Below are 15,756 nucleotides of genomic sequence, written 5' to 3' on the forward strand. Positions count from 1 at the left end.
CATCATTTAACTAAGAAAAAAAAAAAGGGAAAAGGGAAAAGAGAAGGAAAAAACCCCCAAAACAAACCCCTAAGTCAGAGACAATAAATGAAGCTCAAAGTGGGCATTCCTTGTGATTGTACAGCCAGTGTTTATCAAAGAAATCTGACTGCAGAGAAAATTACAGCTCCCTGTGCTAGTCTTAAACTATCTGGTTTGGATATTATTAGCAATATAGCCACAGCATGACACAGCTCAAACACCTGTTTGCAGTGTTCTTAAGCCTATTTTTGATTGCCGTGTGTACATACAGATAAATTTAATTTTCATAGTAGTTTTGAAAGAACTGCTTGCACTCCTTTCACAAAACGATTAATGGCAAAACTATATTTAGAAGGTGTGAGGCTTTCAAAAGTGACACAATGCAATCTGTTTCTATTCACAAAATTGCCACATTCTCAAATACCTTATGCATCCACGTATATTCTCTGCTGGCAACACCTCATACTTTCCAACAAACTACAGAAAGTCCTAATATTCTACCTGTATATTAAAAAAATATCCTCTGTTTTTTGGCCTAAGTTTCCAAAATGAAAAAAAAGTTAACAGGCAGAGAGAGGTTCAGCATAAAGAAAGGAAGAGCTTTTAAAGATTTTTCAACTAGAATTCAAAATCAACTTGCTGAGGAATGAATTTGGCTGTAGAAAATAGGCATTAACTAACTTCTCCAGTGAAAGTGGGCTTCAGATATAGAGATAAAGGAAAATCTAAAATACTGATTAAAGTCTATGTAGTTATACATATCCACAGCTGAGTAGGTTTTTAAAATAATAAAACAAACCCACGAACACCTGAAAACAAAACCATAAATCTACTTATGGTCAGAAGTGGGCATAAATCAATCAGCTTCAATGAATTTGTGCTTTTATTCAGGTAGCATATTATCTGACCTAGCACCTGGCACTGGAAAGCTAACAGCACTGGTCTCTAGTGAAGAAGTTTAGCCTTATGTATATATAAACAATGCCGAAAACCTACTTCTGAATTTTTTTAAGCAGTAGTAAAAAACTACGGCTTTTTCTAGGAAAAGGTATGAGTTTCTTGTTTTGTTTTGTTTTTTTTAAATAACACTCTAAATGGTTTCACAGAACAGAATATTAATGTAACTGTGTTCAATTTTCAGATTATTTTGATATGTTTCTATATTTTAATTGACACTGGGAAATGTGGAGAAACATATTTCTATTAAGTATCCATCAGTATCATCTTCCTGCACTGAATTATCAACATAACGCACCACATCATGCAATCTATAAAGCTTACTTGATGATGAAAACCTGTATCAGCTAGTTACTACATAGTTTGTCATGCATGTGTCATTATAAAATTACATTTCTTAGATTGAATGTTTTCCCATACAAAGCTGTCAAATGGCAACATAATTTTAAGAACAAGCTGTCCATAAATTGTAAGAAATCTTAAGTTAGATGTTTAGTATTTAAGATTATAGTTATTCATGGACAATAAGCAATTAAGCATTATGCTACCTGAGCCTGATGATCTTTGAATCCAATCTTTTGACCTTTTGTTTGCTTGCTTCAGGAGTTTCTCACAAATCTACAGCATTCCGTGCAAGCTATGTTAATTTACATAATGAAAAAACATATATAGAAGGGTTTTTTACTTACTTGCTGCTGTGAAGGAGCAGATTCAGAAGGCAAACTTTGAGATGATCGGCTACGAGGAGGTGGTTGTGGGGGTTCCAGACTTTGTGGTGCACTTGTCTGAGGTGGATGTGATGACACAGGTATCAGAGGCTCCTGCATCCTTAGCACAGGAGGTGTCTGAGTGGTGGTGGGCTGAGCAGGTCCAGCAGTCTGAGGCTTTAGTGGTTCAGGAAGCAACGGTGAGCCTGCAAATATATTTGCAGTGGTTTTTATTGTAAAGAATTGTAATAGCAATCCTTAGAATGGCATGAATGAGAACATGTGGCTGTGGAAGAACCAGATGGAACTGCAGAAGAAGGGGCTGCAAGAACAGCAGGTATTCATGGCAACTAGATTAGAAGTCATCAAAAGCTCAGCACTGAAAATTATTACCATACTATTCAAAATTATTACTATAGATACAAAATAGAGAACCAGAAGCCATGTCATTCTTAAATGTACTTCAGCTGTATTTAAAAGTATTTTGGAAGTCATTATTATAAAATGCATACTTTGATCTTAATACAATTTTTAAAAAAACATTACATTTTTGGAAGTGTCTTTCAGAGTCAAACATAAACACTATTCCAAATATTATGATTACAGATCAACCAGTGCAGAGAATGGTCCAGTAATCAACCCACATGACAGGACACGCCAGTGTGCTCAGACCAAGACACAGCAATCTGATCAAAGTTTCTCATGATAGCATGAAATCTATGGGTTTAGATCTCATCTGACTGCTGCCTGTTACCTAATGAGGGTTTACAATACTTAGAATCATAGAATGGCTAGGGTTGGAAAGGACCTTAAGATCATCTAGTTCCAACCCCCCTGCCATGGGCAGGGACACCTCACACTAAACCATGTAACCCAGACTCTATTCAGCCTGGCCTTGAACACTGCCAGGGATGGAGCATTCACAACTTCCTTGGGCAACCCATTCCAGTGCCTCACCACCCTCACAGTAAAGATGCGGCTGATTAACAGAAACTGCCAAACTTCTCACTACATTTGAGAATCTTAAATTATCATGAAGAAAGAAAGCATTTGTTGTAAACAAAGCATTCAAACCAGAGACAGTACCTCTTAACTGAATAGTGACCTTCATATTTAACTTCTAAGGCAAACTTACCCCTTGGTGGTTCAGCTGGTTTGGTCTGAGTTTCGGGTGTTGGTCTTCCCCCAGAGGGACGGGTGTGGCTTTGTGGTGCACTAATAACTCCAGCTCGAGGTGGAATAGTCTGACATAGTAATAGGCAAAAAGAAAGTATTTTAGTTCTACTTTGAATCTCTATTCATCTACTGCTAAATGATTCAGGGTAATTAGGACTCTGTGAAAAATAGATGCTTTGATAACAGTTGCTGAACTAATTTTTTATGCACATATAAAAGCAAATAATATATTCTCAAAACATTATGAGAGTTAATTCAAAGCATTTTTACAACAGTCTTCAACTTTATATAAATATTTACCTGTGCAACAATGTTAGAAACACTTACTACTTTGATAGTATTAGTAAGTTTTACCTAAGTCTGTGAATTGTTATAAGCAATAAAAACAACAGCAGCAACTACTTTATTTGGAGATCACCTAAGGACACATTGATAACCCACTGTCAATGCAGACTGTAGACACTATGTACCTTTCAGGCTATCATTATAGCTTGCTATTTGCAAAGAGCAGCTACAGTCAATTTTATACAGTGAAAGTCCAAGATATGTATAAAAGATCATGGTTAGTTCTTTCCTTTGAAACTGCAAGGCAGTTACTTCTTTTCCCCAGCAAACAGTACTAATGAAACATACATTCTGCCTCATCTGAAGGCTGGAGCCTTCCCAAACTTGTTGGAATAGAAGCTAATATGCTGGGAACAGAATTGCTCTCATAAAACAAAATTTAAAAGTCTACATCAGTATTTAAAGAGAAATAGGAACCTCTTCCAGATTACGCCTGAAGCCACGTGGATTACAAACACAACACTTGAAAGCTGAATGTAAAGCATAAAAATAAAAATGTCAGAATACAGGAAAAAAATTAAAAACATGAGACAAGATAGTTTGTAAGATTTGTTTCCTCTAAAGTTTTGTGTACTTGATATATTCTAACAAAATCTGAGTAACAGTGGAAGTTCTAGAAATGGTTTTCACAGCACACCCTATTGCACAACTCTCTACACAAACATGATTCAAATACAAGTAATGAAACTTCTCCCCTAAAAAACAAGTATCATCCTTGATCTTCCTTTTACTAGTGTATGTGCTCTTCTTCGATGACACTGTGTAACATCTGATTCATTATGCTTGGCTCAGTACATTTCACAACTTTCTACATGCTTTAGACCACCTAACCTCTGAAATGTCTGTCTTCCCTTTAAGTGACAAGATGCAGTTTGTCATTTCTTTGAATTTTCTGAAAGCAGGCAGAAGGATGATAGGATTAAACACCAAAATGTATATATATTTAAAAAGAAAAAGAAAAGACATCAGAAAGGGACAGAAAAGAAATAGAAAGGAAGGCCAAAGAATCCTCTGGACCATGAAGTGGCCATGGCTACTGTCCCTGGTCCTGAAATCCTTGAAATGAAATACCGCCCAAAAACACACCAGGGAAAAAGGAAATAGGGCATTTTACATTTCTGGGAAAATAAGAAAAATGTGCAAAGATCAAGAACTGTTCACTGTGAGAATCAATCTCTGGGGAAAATTAATCAGCAAAACGTGAGTGCAGTGGTGGCTTTCAACAGTAGTTTTCAGTGGTTTCAATACTGTACAAGAGTACAATAGAAATGGCAATACCAGTAAGGTACAACTCTTTCAAGCTCTACAAGATCTATGATATCCCTGCACAGCTCACATTGTTCTTTTGTCTCTTGCTCATTTAGAATGTGGAAAAGGACATTAAAACCTTTGATAAAACAAATTTATATGGATTTAACTTAAACTCTTGTGGTTAGCTGCAACTTTAGTTTAACACCTGCCTCTGTTTCTCCCCCCTGATTAAGACAGAGCTAACTTTTGCTGCTTTTTACATTAAGACCTTTATAAAAATTAATCTTTAAAACAAGGTACAAAATTCCATTACACATCAACTAATCATCAACTGCCTATATGACACATTAACTGCCTACAAGCAATTAACTGCCATCAGGATATACATTTCAGCACAGAAGATAAAATACTTTATCATACGAAACCAGCAATTCAGTCAACGGGAATATATAATACAAAGAATAGCTTTCCACTTTACAGTTATTTGAAAGTGGACATAAAATGTGATATTATTTGGGAGCCTATGATGTGACTGCATAGAGTGCAAAACAATAAAGTGATGTCCATTATATATGTATTCTGGGGTATTTTTAGTCAACAGATAAGAATTGCTGAGGGAATTATATAAAGTGTAAAAGGCCTAGTCGATTTTGCAATTTTCTTACATCTGTTATGACTTACAAAACCCCACTGCCAGCATAATAAACTGTAGAAACTTAGGAGGAAAATTTTTCAAGACAGAATACCTACCGGTCTGGTTGTACCATATCCAGCGGTGCTTGTGCTTGAAATTCCAGGTGAAGGTGGAGGCTGATTACGAACTGGCACAGATCAGAGATTGCTGACTTAGAACATATTTCAAAATCAACTTATTTCTATATTACAATTAGTACAAAGCATGTGTCTGTATTACCTAAGTTATCTTTTCTTTGTGTTCCGGGACTTTTTTGTGCTTTGAAGCATGGAAAAAAAAATTAGATTAACTTTGTTAGATAAGTGATAAATGGGTATTATACAGCAATGGTACATTATCACTAATGGAGATGGGAGCAAAAAGATATTAGTGATTTTTTTTGAAGTTGTTACATATTTAAGTCCATCCATCAGCTAAGCTGTTACTCTAGCACACTCTTCGCCCACGGCACACGTGAAGTAATTTGACCCTTCTAATCACAAATTAAGTCAAATCACCTCCAATGTGTTGCAAGCTAAAGATGCCCACTAGTACAGGTACCCTGTGTTGTCAATCGTGCTAGAAGAAGTTGTTTCCTTTTGTAGTATATTCTGCAAAAATTCTAACAGCAGTCTTTAAAACAAAAAAAGAACTTATGTAACATGCTGATTCAAAAAATCATGTGATCAGAAGAGTACATGTGTCAGCTACCTACATGGTCTATACCAAAGTTCCTGACCCTCCTCTCTTTGTTTCTGGGATAAATATATTACAGCACCAACGTCACCATTTACATGCTGCTGCTAATGATGACCTTGTATGCAACATTCAAGTTGTGAAGTGCAAGATATGAAAAAATTACCTTTACCTCAGACAAGTGCACAATTTCTAACAGGAAAAGAGGTTTAGGGTTCTGGCTTGTGTTTCTGTTGCCTATTTCCCAGGAAGGTAAAATCACCATGTCAGTTACAATAACTGGAAGGAATACTCTGTGATATATAAGACACCTAGTTTATCAAATCAGCTTCCAGTTGTCAGACAACCCTGCTTTCTTAGAGCTGGTTAGAATGGGTTTCTGGGTATGGTTCTCAGCAATGCAACTTGTACCCTAAGCATCCTGGCACCAGTTTACTCTACTTGGAGCAGGACATTGAACTAGATAACCACCAGAGGTCCTTTCCAACCTGAACTAGTCTATGCATATAGCAATTCTGCCAATCTAGAAAAGTGAACCAGCATTATAACCAGAAGTAATTGCAGTATATAGAACATCTTGACTGTGACTATATTAGGACTTTATTGCTATACCTATATTTGCTAACGAGATACATTCCTGAGGGGATAGGAAGAAACTCCAAAACATGACTCTGCTGGCATGGCTTAAACAGGACGCTATTCAGCACTCTACGCACATACTCCAACTAGAGTAATGCAAGAGAAATGCTTCTCATAGATGTATATCACATAGTATAGGTATCAGAATCAGAATACCTACACTGTGCTCTTTAGGAAGAGACAAAATATTAACTTACAGGCTAAATTACTTAAATGAAAGTTTCTCTGCCCAAAATATATGAACATACGTAGTTCTTTATGACAAATCAGGCTTCCTAGATTCCTGATTTTGTTAAGAGTATAGTATGTACTCTAGCAATCAGTCAGCTACAGCTTCCTCTGAGAGCCAGCCTTGAAAGCATTCTTCTTGCTTAGTTCAGTCTAAGTTTTCACTTCATTTTTTCATAAATTAAGACTGCCTTCTATAACAATTCACAGCATCATTGAAAACCTGGCTGTCTGAAAACCATGTTAAATAAAAGAAGAAAGATCCTACACAATATATTTATTCATGAAACCACCTTTACTATCACAAGGGCAATAATATTACTCAGGTATTAAATTAGAAATCTGTTTCTAGAATACGAAAATGTTTATGTTACCTTCTACTTCTCTCCTAGCTACCCCAGGACTGGGAGGAGCTCCAAGACCTTTTCAGAGAAAGAAGAGAAGCTGTATATTGCATAAGAAAAGCAGTAGATTGAGAAAGTAAAAGCAGAAAGAACACCGCCACAAGACAGCTTTACATAATTAAAAAAATGCCTAGCTAAATTATAGTTACTTGTAGGAGACAACTGTTTGTAGCAGCATGGGGAAAACAGACTGATATGAATTAGAGATCAGCAAGTACAACTATGTTTGGAAACATGCTATTATTTCAATTTTATATTACAGTTGAAAGATTATTTCATTTCTTCAGTATTCGCTTTCCACACACTTCTATAAATTCAGAATTGCATTAAATGTCAGTCTTGAAACTCTGTGAAAGCAGAGCACATACCTATATTCAAACACATGAAAATAAACAGGTACATGAGTTATAACCTGCAACATTAAGTCTGCTTCCTGTATTTTAGGAAAAATACTATGTAGTATGTTTCTGCCAAGACTACATGTGTATAAGCAATTTTATGGAAGAAATGTTTCCCACTTTATATAAATGTATCCTACAGAACTGTATCATGAAGTTATGTCCAAGCAGCACTCTGTACTTGGGAGAGCTGTGTCAAGTGGAACATAGTAGATGTTACAGTTCAGATTGAGAGAAAGATTTTCAATCATGCATAACCATGCTGAATTGTTTTGTTTTTGCAGTATGATCAAGCATATACTGGGTCCTTAAAATTGTATGGTAAAAACATGGCAGGACATAGATAACACTAGACAGTATGCAAGGAGAAACCCTTAAGGCATGCACATAGGAAAAAATAACAGTAATATCTCACAACTCTGGAGTGGCTCAAGTATAGAGGAAGGAAAGGGAGCCAGTGTTCAAGAAGCCTACCTTAAAAGCAACTTTTGCCTTAGCGATGACACAGCCTCATGCTTTCTCATCATGTGCCAATGTGTGGTATCTGCTCAGGAGCTCTCTATGATCTGGAAAGAGTGCTGCGAATTTTGTCAGATATGGGTGGAGGTGTCACTCAGAGTAGGAAGAGTGAAGGCTGCATGAGGCTGGTATGGGATTATCTCCAGAGATGTCATATATCTGGTTTTGCTGAACATCTGGTTCAAAGATGTTAAATACTAGCATATGTTATGTATTCTGGGTGCGTTTCAGGCTCTGCCAATTAACATTAGATTTCCATTGCAAAAGTTTCTGATAGTGAACTTCTCTGCAAGAGAAGCAGCACTGAGGAGGGATGAACAGAGAGCGTTTGTAAGGAACGGGCACAGGAGGAGAACGCTGCCTGAGAACATTTAATTGCTTTCAGGTTCTAGTTCCCATGCAACCCAGAGGAACCCCAGGAGACAAAAGAAAGTGGTAACCCATAAGCTATGAGAAGCCTACCTGCTAGTGGAGGAAAATAAAGGGAGGTGGAGAGCAGCCCAACAGAGTACAGGACACTCCTCTGAACCCTCTGTGGTTACAGAGACATAAAGCTAACTGTTCATCTTGGAGTATTAATGGAAATGGACACAATAAAACCTCTCCAAGAGCAGGGAATGAGCCTGTTCATTTCACAGATCTTCTGCACTTTCCCCTCCCAAAGCTCAACTCGGCCCATACTTAGAATAGGTATTTTCAGGATGCTCATGTTAAGCAAATCTTGGTTTATGCAAGATGATTAATAAAGTGAACTCCTTTCAGGCAAAAGGTGGCAGGGCACCTCTTTGACCACAGACATGTCCCTATGTTGGCGCACCATACCTAGGAAGACTTTCATGCGTGAGGCTTTATTTTAAAAGGTTTTGCAAATTTAAAAATATTCATTATATGGGAGAGAAGAGACACAAAGGTCAAATACCTCAAATTTCACTTGCTAATAGTATTCTTTAATGGTGATAAAGTAAAATTACGGTACTGTGATAATGCTGTCATAATTGGCATTATAGGAAGATTTTAATCTTAAGGACAGTGAAAAATGTGTATCTGAACGTGAAACACATTTTTGGGTATCATTTTAAACTGTTACTCTCATCTGTATATGGCTTAAAATCTCCACTGCAGTTTGAAAAAGTATTTGTAGGTAAAGATATCACATACTTGTTTTAAATAGTATTTTAAGGAAAGGGATTGGATTTACATAGAAAGAACGTGTAACTCCTGCCTTGACATCTTTTAGACAGAACTCCATGTTTTGCAAAGGTTAAATTTACACATTAGCTTTATGGAAAATAAGGCAACCCCGACTTCTCATAAAATAAAATGTGCATATATGTACACAAGTGTATATTTCTGTGTGCATATATATGAAATCTAGGCTATTTGCCTATATCTGAACAATGCATTTACTGTTTAACATTAAGGCTACTTGTTTCCTCCATTACTGAACATTCCTTCTTCAGCAAGAAAACAAGGTGCTTTCTCCATATTTAAAACAAATAAAAATACAAAGAAGAAAGAAAAAGCTTTTTCAAAATGACTGACATATCCTAATGCACCTGAACTCTGCTCTGAGAAAAAAGAAAAAAGCTACAGGGGAAAAATAATGGTGTTGAATGGTTCCTGCAAGTCGAAGTTTAATGAGTGACTGTAACTATCAGTGTACACTAATAAGTACTTGCTGTTTGAGTGCATGTATTTTCATAGCTTAAGATACTTGCATTTCTTTTAATGTCAACTTGATTACTGTATTTTCTAAGTTTATTTTATTTATTTGGAAGATAATCATAGTGAAAATATAGTGCATTTTACCCAAATTATTGCATATACTGAAATACTGTGCATTCTCTCAATCTTAACCCTATCTTCACCCCATTTTAACAGTTTAAACCAATGATAAGAGACAACTATAAGCCTTTCCTGCATTAATCAGGAAAAGTCTGACTAATACTATTAATGGAAAAAAACACAACAAACCAAATGTTATTTTTAACTTCAAGTAATTGAAAACTAGCAGCTTTTATAATTTTTAATGTTCTGTAAGAATTTACTCTGTAATGTATTAAAAAAAAAATCTTGGGTAAACAGAGTGCAACATCTTTTTTAGCTATGAACAACTGAGAGATTATAAAATCCTCAGTGGAAGTCTTTGGCATTAGCAGGCGAAAAGTCCGCACTTTGCAAACCCCTGCAACGAGTATATAGCCTTGTTTCCCTGAATTCTGAGTTACTTCTGATATAAAACATTACCAAACCCTACAAAAAATCCTAAACCTTAGATGCCCAAATCCTGCTGCTATCTCCAAAGCATACTGAGCCATCAGAAGAAATGTTATGGGCATTGAAGGGAGTGCAGCACTCAGAAAAAAAGGTTAAAACACATGAGCAAAAAAACCCCTGTAACATTTAAAATGCATGACATTTTAAAGACATGATCAGTGTCACTTTGCATGTGCTCCAGAACTCTAAAAACAAAGTCTGATACACTTACACAGTACACAGGAACATTTTCACAGTGCTTTAGAAGCCTTCATTCTAGGTAAGAGAAACAGATGCCATTTCCCCAAGCGTGGTATCACACTATGACATTTATACTGCTTCCAGTCCTGCGCTAGCTTGCTCTGAGCTGAGCTCAGGTACCACTGAAAAGCAAAGCATTATGCCTTACAAATGTATACCATGAGTGGAAAATGAGAGGACAGAAAAAGTGGGATGAACTTTAGGTCATCAAAATCTTTTTTAAAAGACTGCATAAAAAGCAAGTTTTATGCAAGTTACAGTTCTTTATGGAAAGCTATGTTGGGGAAAAGGGTGAAAAAAAGCTAGTCTTTGCACAATTGAGACAAACTAGGCAAACAGGATTGTATCAGTGCAGATAGAACTATGCAAACTGAAGTAGAATGAGGAATTACATCCCACATATGTTACACATTATGTATAAAATGGCTAATTTTTGAAACTTAAGCTAAAATTTTAACTAATTTGAGATATGCCTTTGGCATAATGATCTCCTCCCCTCAATTGCATTTAAGAGCCATGCACATCTCTGCCAGAGATCAGATTAAGTTAGTGGATATTTATATACTATGTAAAATAGTTTTGCTTATTTTCTGAGACTGCTCAAACCGTATGAATTATTTTCTTAAAAGCTCCTCTTTCCTAGCAAGTAAGTGGTAGTGTCTGAAAAGCCATCAACAAAGTATTTCAGAGCCACTCACTATTCTCACTCTATCCCATGCATTAATGAGCTGATTTAAGTCCAGGCAGAACACCTGTACTGTGAAGTGTGGACAAAGATTAGTTTCAAGAAGCAGCACTTCTGAGAATGTGTAAGTTGTTATACATGTAAAACCAGACCAAGCTGGAAAAAAACAAAACTAGCCAGAAGGGTTGATAAAGTCCTCAGCATTATCAAGGGGGAAGGAATTATGGGAGTACAGACCTGTAGCTCTCGAGTGCTGAATAAATTCCTTTGCTAAGTTTGTGTTTCTGAAGTACAGGCTAGGTTCAAGAACTATGGAGGATGTTTCATGTCTCTAGGAAGGACTTAGGAGCACATATCAGACTTGGAAACAAAAAATAAGCTACCCATAAACTGGGCCAGACCAGCAGTAGTTTCAACTTGAACAATTAATTAATGGATAACCACTGCAAGTAGCTACAATCACAATCAGTTTTACAACGTTCCTTGTTGTGGACTGTGAGGATAAAAGCTGGCCTTTTCACAAATAAACACAGGTTTCTGCTTTCACAGAAAAGTTAGCAGGGTATATTTTGACCAGGACGAAGTAATGAAAACCTGTGACAACTTTAATCTCTCTGACTATAATATAGCAACTTCTGGAGAAATATTGTTTCACTAAAAAGTCAAATGTAATTCAGAGGGGGATACAAGCCCTGAGAAAGAGATTACATTGGCATTCAAGAATTACCCATTTTTATACCTTCGGACATCATCGTATTAAGTATTGGCATAACAGACCACCAGAGTAGTTTTACCACGTAGTCATATTTGAAAACAATTAAAATCATTACCTCCAAATTCTTTTCTAGCAGGTGCAGGACTCCTACCGCCTTACAGTATTTAAGAAATGAGTGCAGCAATAATGAAAAATATCAGTACAGTAAGAGGGAAGAAAAAGAATGATAAAGTTAAAATGACAAGGGTCAGTTAGTTATTAGTTACATTGCCCATATGCTTCTGAACATCCAGTTTCTCTTAGTGCTCAATTGTTTACATTTTCAGATGATCCAGATGAACTCTACATTAAAAACTTGGACATGATAAAATGCATACATACTGATGCCCAAATTAAAGGAATGTAATCAATGAATGCACAAGATTATTTGTCTTTTATTTTAAAAACAAAGATGCTATAGAAATGAAAATGTTGAGTAAACACTGGTGTAGGAAGCCCACACTTTTAAATTATGAAAATAAGTTTATAATTTTTTTAAACTTATTCACTATGCAAAGACAATAGTATTTAAACGGTACTGGAAAATGCTGTTATTTCCCATACTGTTATTACTATTACATGTAGCAACTCAACATTTTGGTGAAAAAATGGTATGTTCCATTGAGCCCCAAACCAAAACGTAATATGTAGTTTGGGTGTGGACTTCAAAGTTCACCTCACAGACTTGACACAAAATATTCCTGACCACCTGATGCATATTACTGCATTACCTGATGGTGGTGGTGGCCTCTGTGGTGGAGCGGGGCGCGCAGGAGGAGCAACAGGGCGAGGAGGTGGAGGACGTTTAGGCTCCAGGCTCTGAGAAGACTCCTTCTGCTGGGTGCCAACCTGAAATTCAGCTGAAGAACATCACAGAAGACAATGCAAACATTAATCACTTGTACATTCTAATCACAGTAAAGCTGTTCTAATAGCAAGTTATTTTTGCAGAGAGGACAGTCAGTCCCCAGCCCTGGAAATGATACAGAAGTTTTTGAGAGAGGGAAAACAAGAGGAATAAACCAATGGAGAAAAGAAACAGGTTCCCTAAGCCAAGATTATTGTCTCCTATGGTTTAATCAGTATATGCTTTTCATGGAATCCTGAACATTCTTAGAAATTGCAGAGTTCCAAATTTTGAACTAAGTGCTCTGGAAAAAAATGTTACAAGGGGAATTCTGAAGGCATTTTAGCAGTCTCTGTAAAGGTACTCCAAATTACATTGAAATAAACTGCTTTAGAAGCCATTCCAAACACTGTAATTCTAAATATCCACTGAAATAAAGTTGTGTTTAAATAGCAGCTTTCATATTATACAGTCTATTTACAAATCTACATACTACAATTTACATATTACAGCTGATACGAGCATTAACTGAAATGGGCTGTATTTGGAGAGTATGACTGAAGTGAACTAGGATGATACTGACACACTGCAACATAATTTTTCAGCAGAGGTTTCAAACTAATCAAATTAGAAAGCCTATTAACCACATAACTTTTTGAGCTGTCTCTTTCATGATGAAATGTTAAAGAACTAGAGCAAGTTAGGTAGCTTGCAGCAGTGCAGATCCGTGGACTCAGGAAATAAAACTCTTCTACTGCTCATTAGGAGAACCAAGACAAAGAATGAAGTAATTCGCCCATGGCCACTTATGCATAAAATGCTAGATAATGACAAGAATAGCCTTTTATATTAATCTAAAAGCTAAATTAAAAATAATCTATAAGCTAGTATTCTACCACTGAGACAGACAGCTCCCAGATTGTATAGTAGTAATAGAGGCAGTCGAGTGATGTAATACACACTGTGTGTGGAAGCAGGTGGTCCAGGAGTTTTTGCCGGTGCTCGGCTTGGTCTCACTGGGAGCGCAGGTCCATCTGACAGCGTAGGGGACTGACAGGGACTGGAACGTGGTGAAGAGCTTGGGGAGGTTCCAAGACCAGAGCTTGAAGTTGGTTGTAGATGCTGAGGAAGGATTTCTTCTACTTCAGCACTGTAGTCATCAACGTCTCCTAAATAACACCCCAAAAAAGAAAAAGCATCTAAAATAAAGGGAACAATAGGTACTTGTTTTAAAAAGTGGAGAAATTATAAACTTATTCCAGGCATGGGATATTCTACAAAACCCCCTCAAGTTCCAAGGAATTAGCTTAGGAACAACCAAAGCATGATTCTTGCATCATAAAATTATATATGAAGAATGCGTATGTATTCAAACCAGTTGAAAATACTCCAAATGCACAGTACATATTATAGAAATATATTATTGGTAATTATTATAGAGTGGCAACTGTAATGTTGTTTAATCAAACAATTAGCTTTACAAAGAGGATCTTTGCAAAAATTATTTCCCTGCTTTGCAATAGGTGGCAAGCTTCACTTATACCTCAGAAGGCTGGGCAGGGGATTTTAACGTATCTTCCATCTGTAATACCTTCTGTTTGAAAAGGCGGAATGATGTTTAAAAAAAAAGGTTCAACATGGATGTGCCCGTGAAAAATAAACTGTCAATTTAGAATATTTTCATGTTGATATTCAAAATGCCTAAAATAGAAAATTAGCCCATCGCACTCCAACAAGACCATAGTAATCCTCTCTTCCATAACTTCTAGGCTTCTCTCTCTTCAGGTACATGAACAACACACAATGTTCTACAGAAGTTCCAGCTTCAACTTTTCACTGCTCAGCCGTAACAGAGTAATCAGGCTGCCAGTTACATAATAGCTCTTGATCTAAGAGTGTTGTGGGATTTGAGATGTCACATTCTAAGGGAATCATGCTATTTCACATAGGACTATTAATAAAATCAACCAACCATAGAAGCGTCTAAACTGTATAAGTCCTGTTTTCTACCTGCATTGGAAAACAGCATCTTACGACATCGAGACTATCACAAATTCCGACTTTTCATACAGGTTTCCCACATCCTACCCTTACCAAAACATACCTTCCTTTCTGAAATACCTATACGAAAAATCCCTTTAGTCTACTCTTTCCAGTATACATAGCTGCCATCTGTTTTCTTGAAACTTTTGCAACATGATGTTTACCCCTAAGGAGCTTGGATAGAAATTCAAAGCAAATGAACTACTCAGAATAAATTAATATAGACATGATGACTACATCTAGAAAGTACATCTGTTCAAGTAATTACAAAAAAACAACCTTGTAAAATACATATGGAAATGCAATACACACAGGAAGTGTCAGCAGGTAAGGGGGTGTGTGTGTGTGGCTTTGCTGCTGTTTTATTTGTCAATGATATAAGAAGAATATTTTTTAATGTAGAGATGAATCAGACCTTTCATAAAAATTAATTAATAGATTAAAAAATAAGATGTGACAAAGTCCATAGATTAGAAACATGCAAGTAAAGAAAGGCAAAAATGCAGAGGCACAATTGCTGCGATAGTGATATTCAGCAACTTGAGGATTATGCTAAAGAAGTATGACATGAAAAGATATAAAAACCCTTCAGGGCAAAAACAAAGCTGACAAAAAATAGCGAACTGAAACTCACCAATGCCAAAGATCAGCCTGTTCCAAGAGCAACAGAGGTTGAAGGTTTCCTTGCCCGACTCATATTTGCCTGCCTGTCACAGGCTTACCTGTTGTCTTCTTGGGGGTGGTAAATATTCAATGTCCTATTAATCTACTATGTGCATTGGCAAAAAAAATGTAATTGCTTTGCAGTCTGAAATTTTGTATATCCTGCTTATAGGGTGTCTCCATGAACAGTAAAAGTTGCCTGAATGAAGTGACCCTGACAGGGTAGGTCACAG

The 15,756-nt window shown here is 36.5% G+C and overlaps 1 protein-coding gene across 11 annotated transcripts in view; it reads right to left on the reverse strand.

The window, feature by feature from the left end:
* Positions 1 to 15,756, reverse strand: part of SYNJ1 (synaptojanin 1) — a 66,447-nt gene that overhangs the window by 5,799 nt on the left and 44,892 nt on the right. For 6 of the 11 annotated variants that reach the window (XM_030477627.1, XM_030477636.1, XM_030477626.1 and 3 more), the window contains exons 24-31: positions 13,780 to 13,986; positions 12,702 to 12,830; positions 12,047 to 12,085; positions 7,068 to 7,115; positions 5,371 to 5,409; positions 5,208 to 5,278; positions 2,821 to 2,929; positions 1,668 to 1,891 (exon numbers count right to left, since the gene is read on the reverse strand). In XM_030477627.1, the coding sequence (XP_030333487.1) occupies positions 1,668 to 1,891; positions 2,821 to 2,929; positions 5,208 to 5,278; positions 5,371 to 5,409; positions 7,068 to 7,115; positions 12,047 to 12,085; positions 12,702 to 12,830; positions 13,780 to 13,986 (866 nt within the window). The remainder of the gene's footprint in view (positions 1 to 1,667; positions 1,892 to 2,820; positions 2,930 to 5,207; positions 5,279 to 5,370; positions 5,410 to 7,067; positions 7,116 to 12,046; positions 12,086 to 12,701; positions 12,831 to 13,779; positions 13,987 to 15,756) is intronic. The other 5 variants (XM_030477631.1, XM_030477637.1, XM_030477630.1 and 2 more) reach the window with 3 other exon arrangements.

The sequence above is a fragment of the Strigops habroptila genome, chromosome 2, assembly GCF_004027225.2.
Source record: "Strigops habroptila isolate Jane chromosome 2, bStrHab1.2.pri, whole genome shotgun sequence".
In the NCBI taxonomy this organism is placed as follows: Eukaryota; Metazoa; Chordata; class Aves; order Psittaciformes; family Psittacidae; genus Strigops; species Strigops habroptila.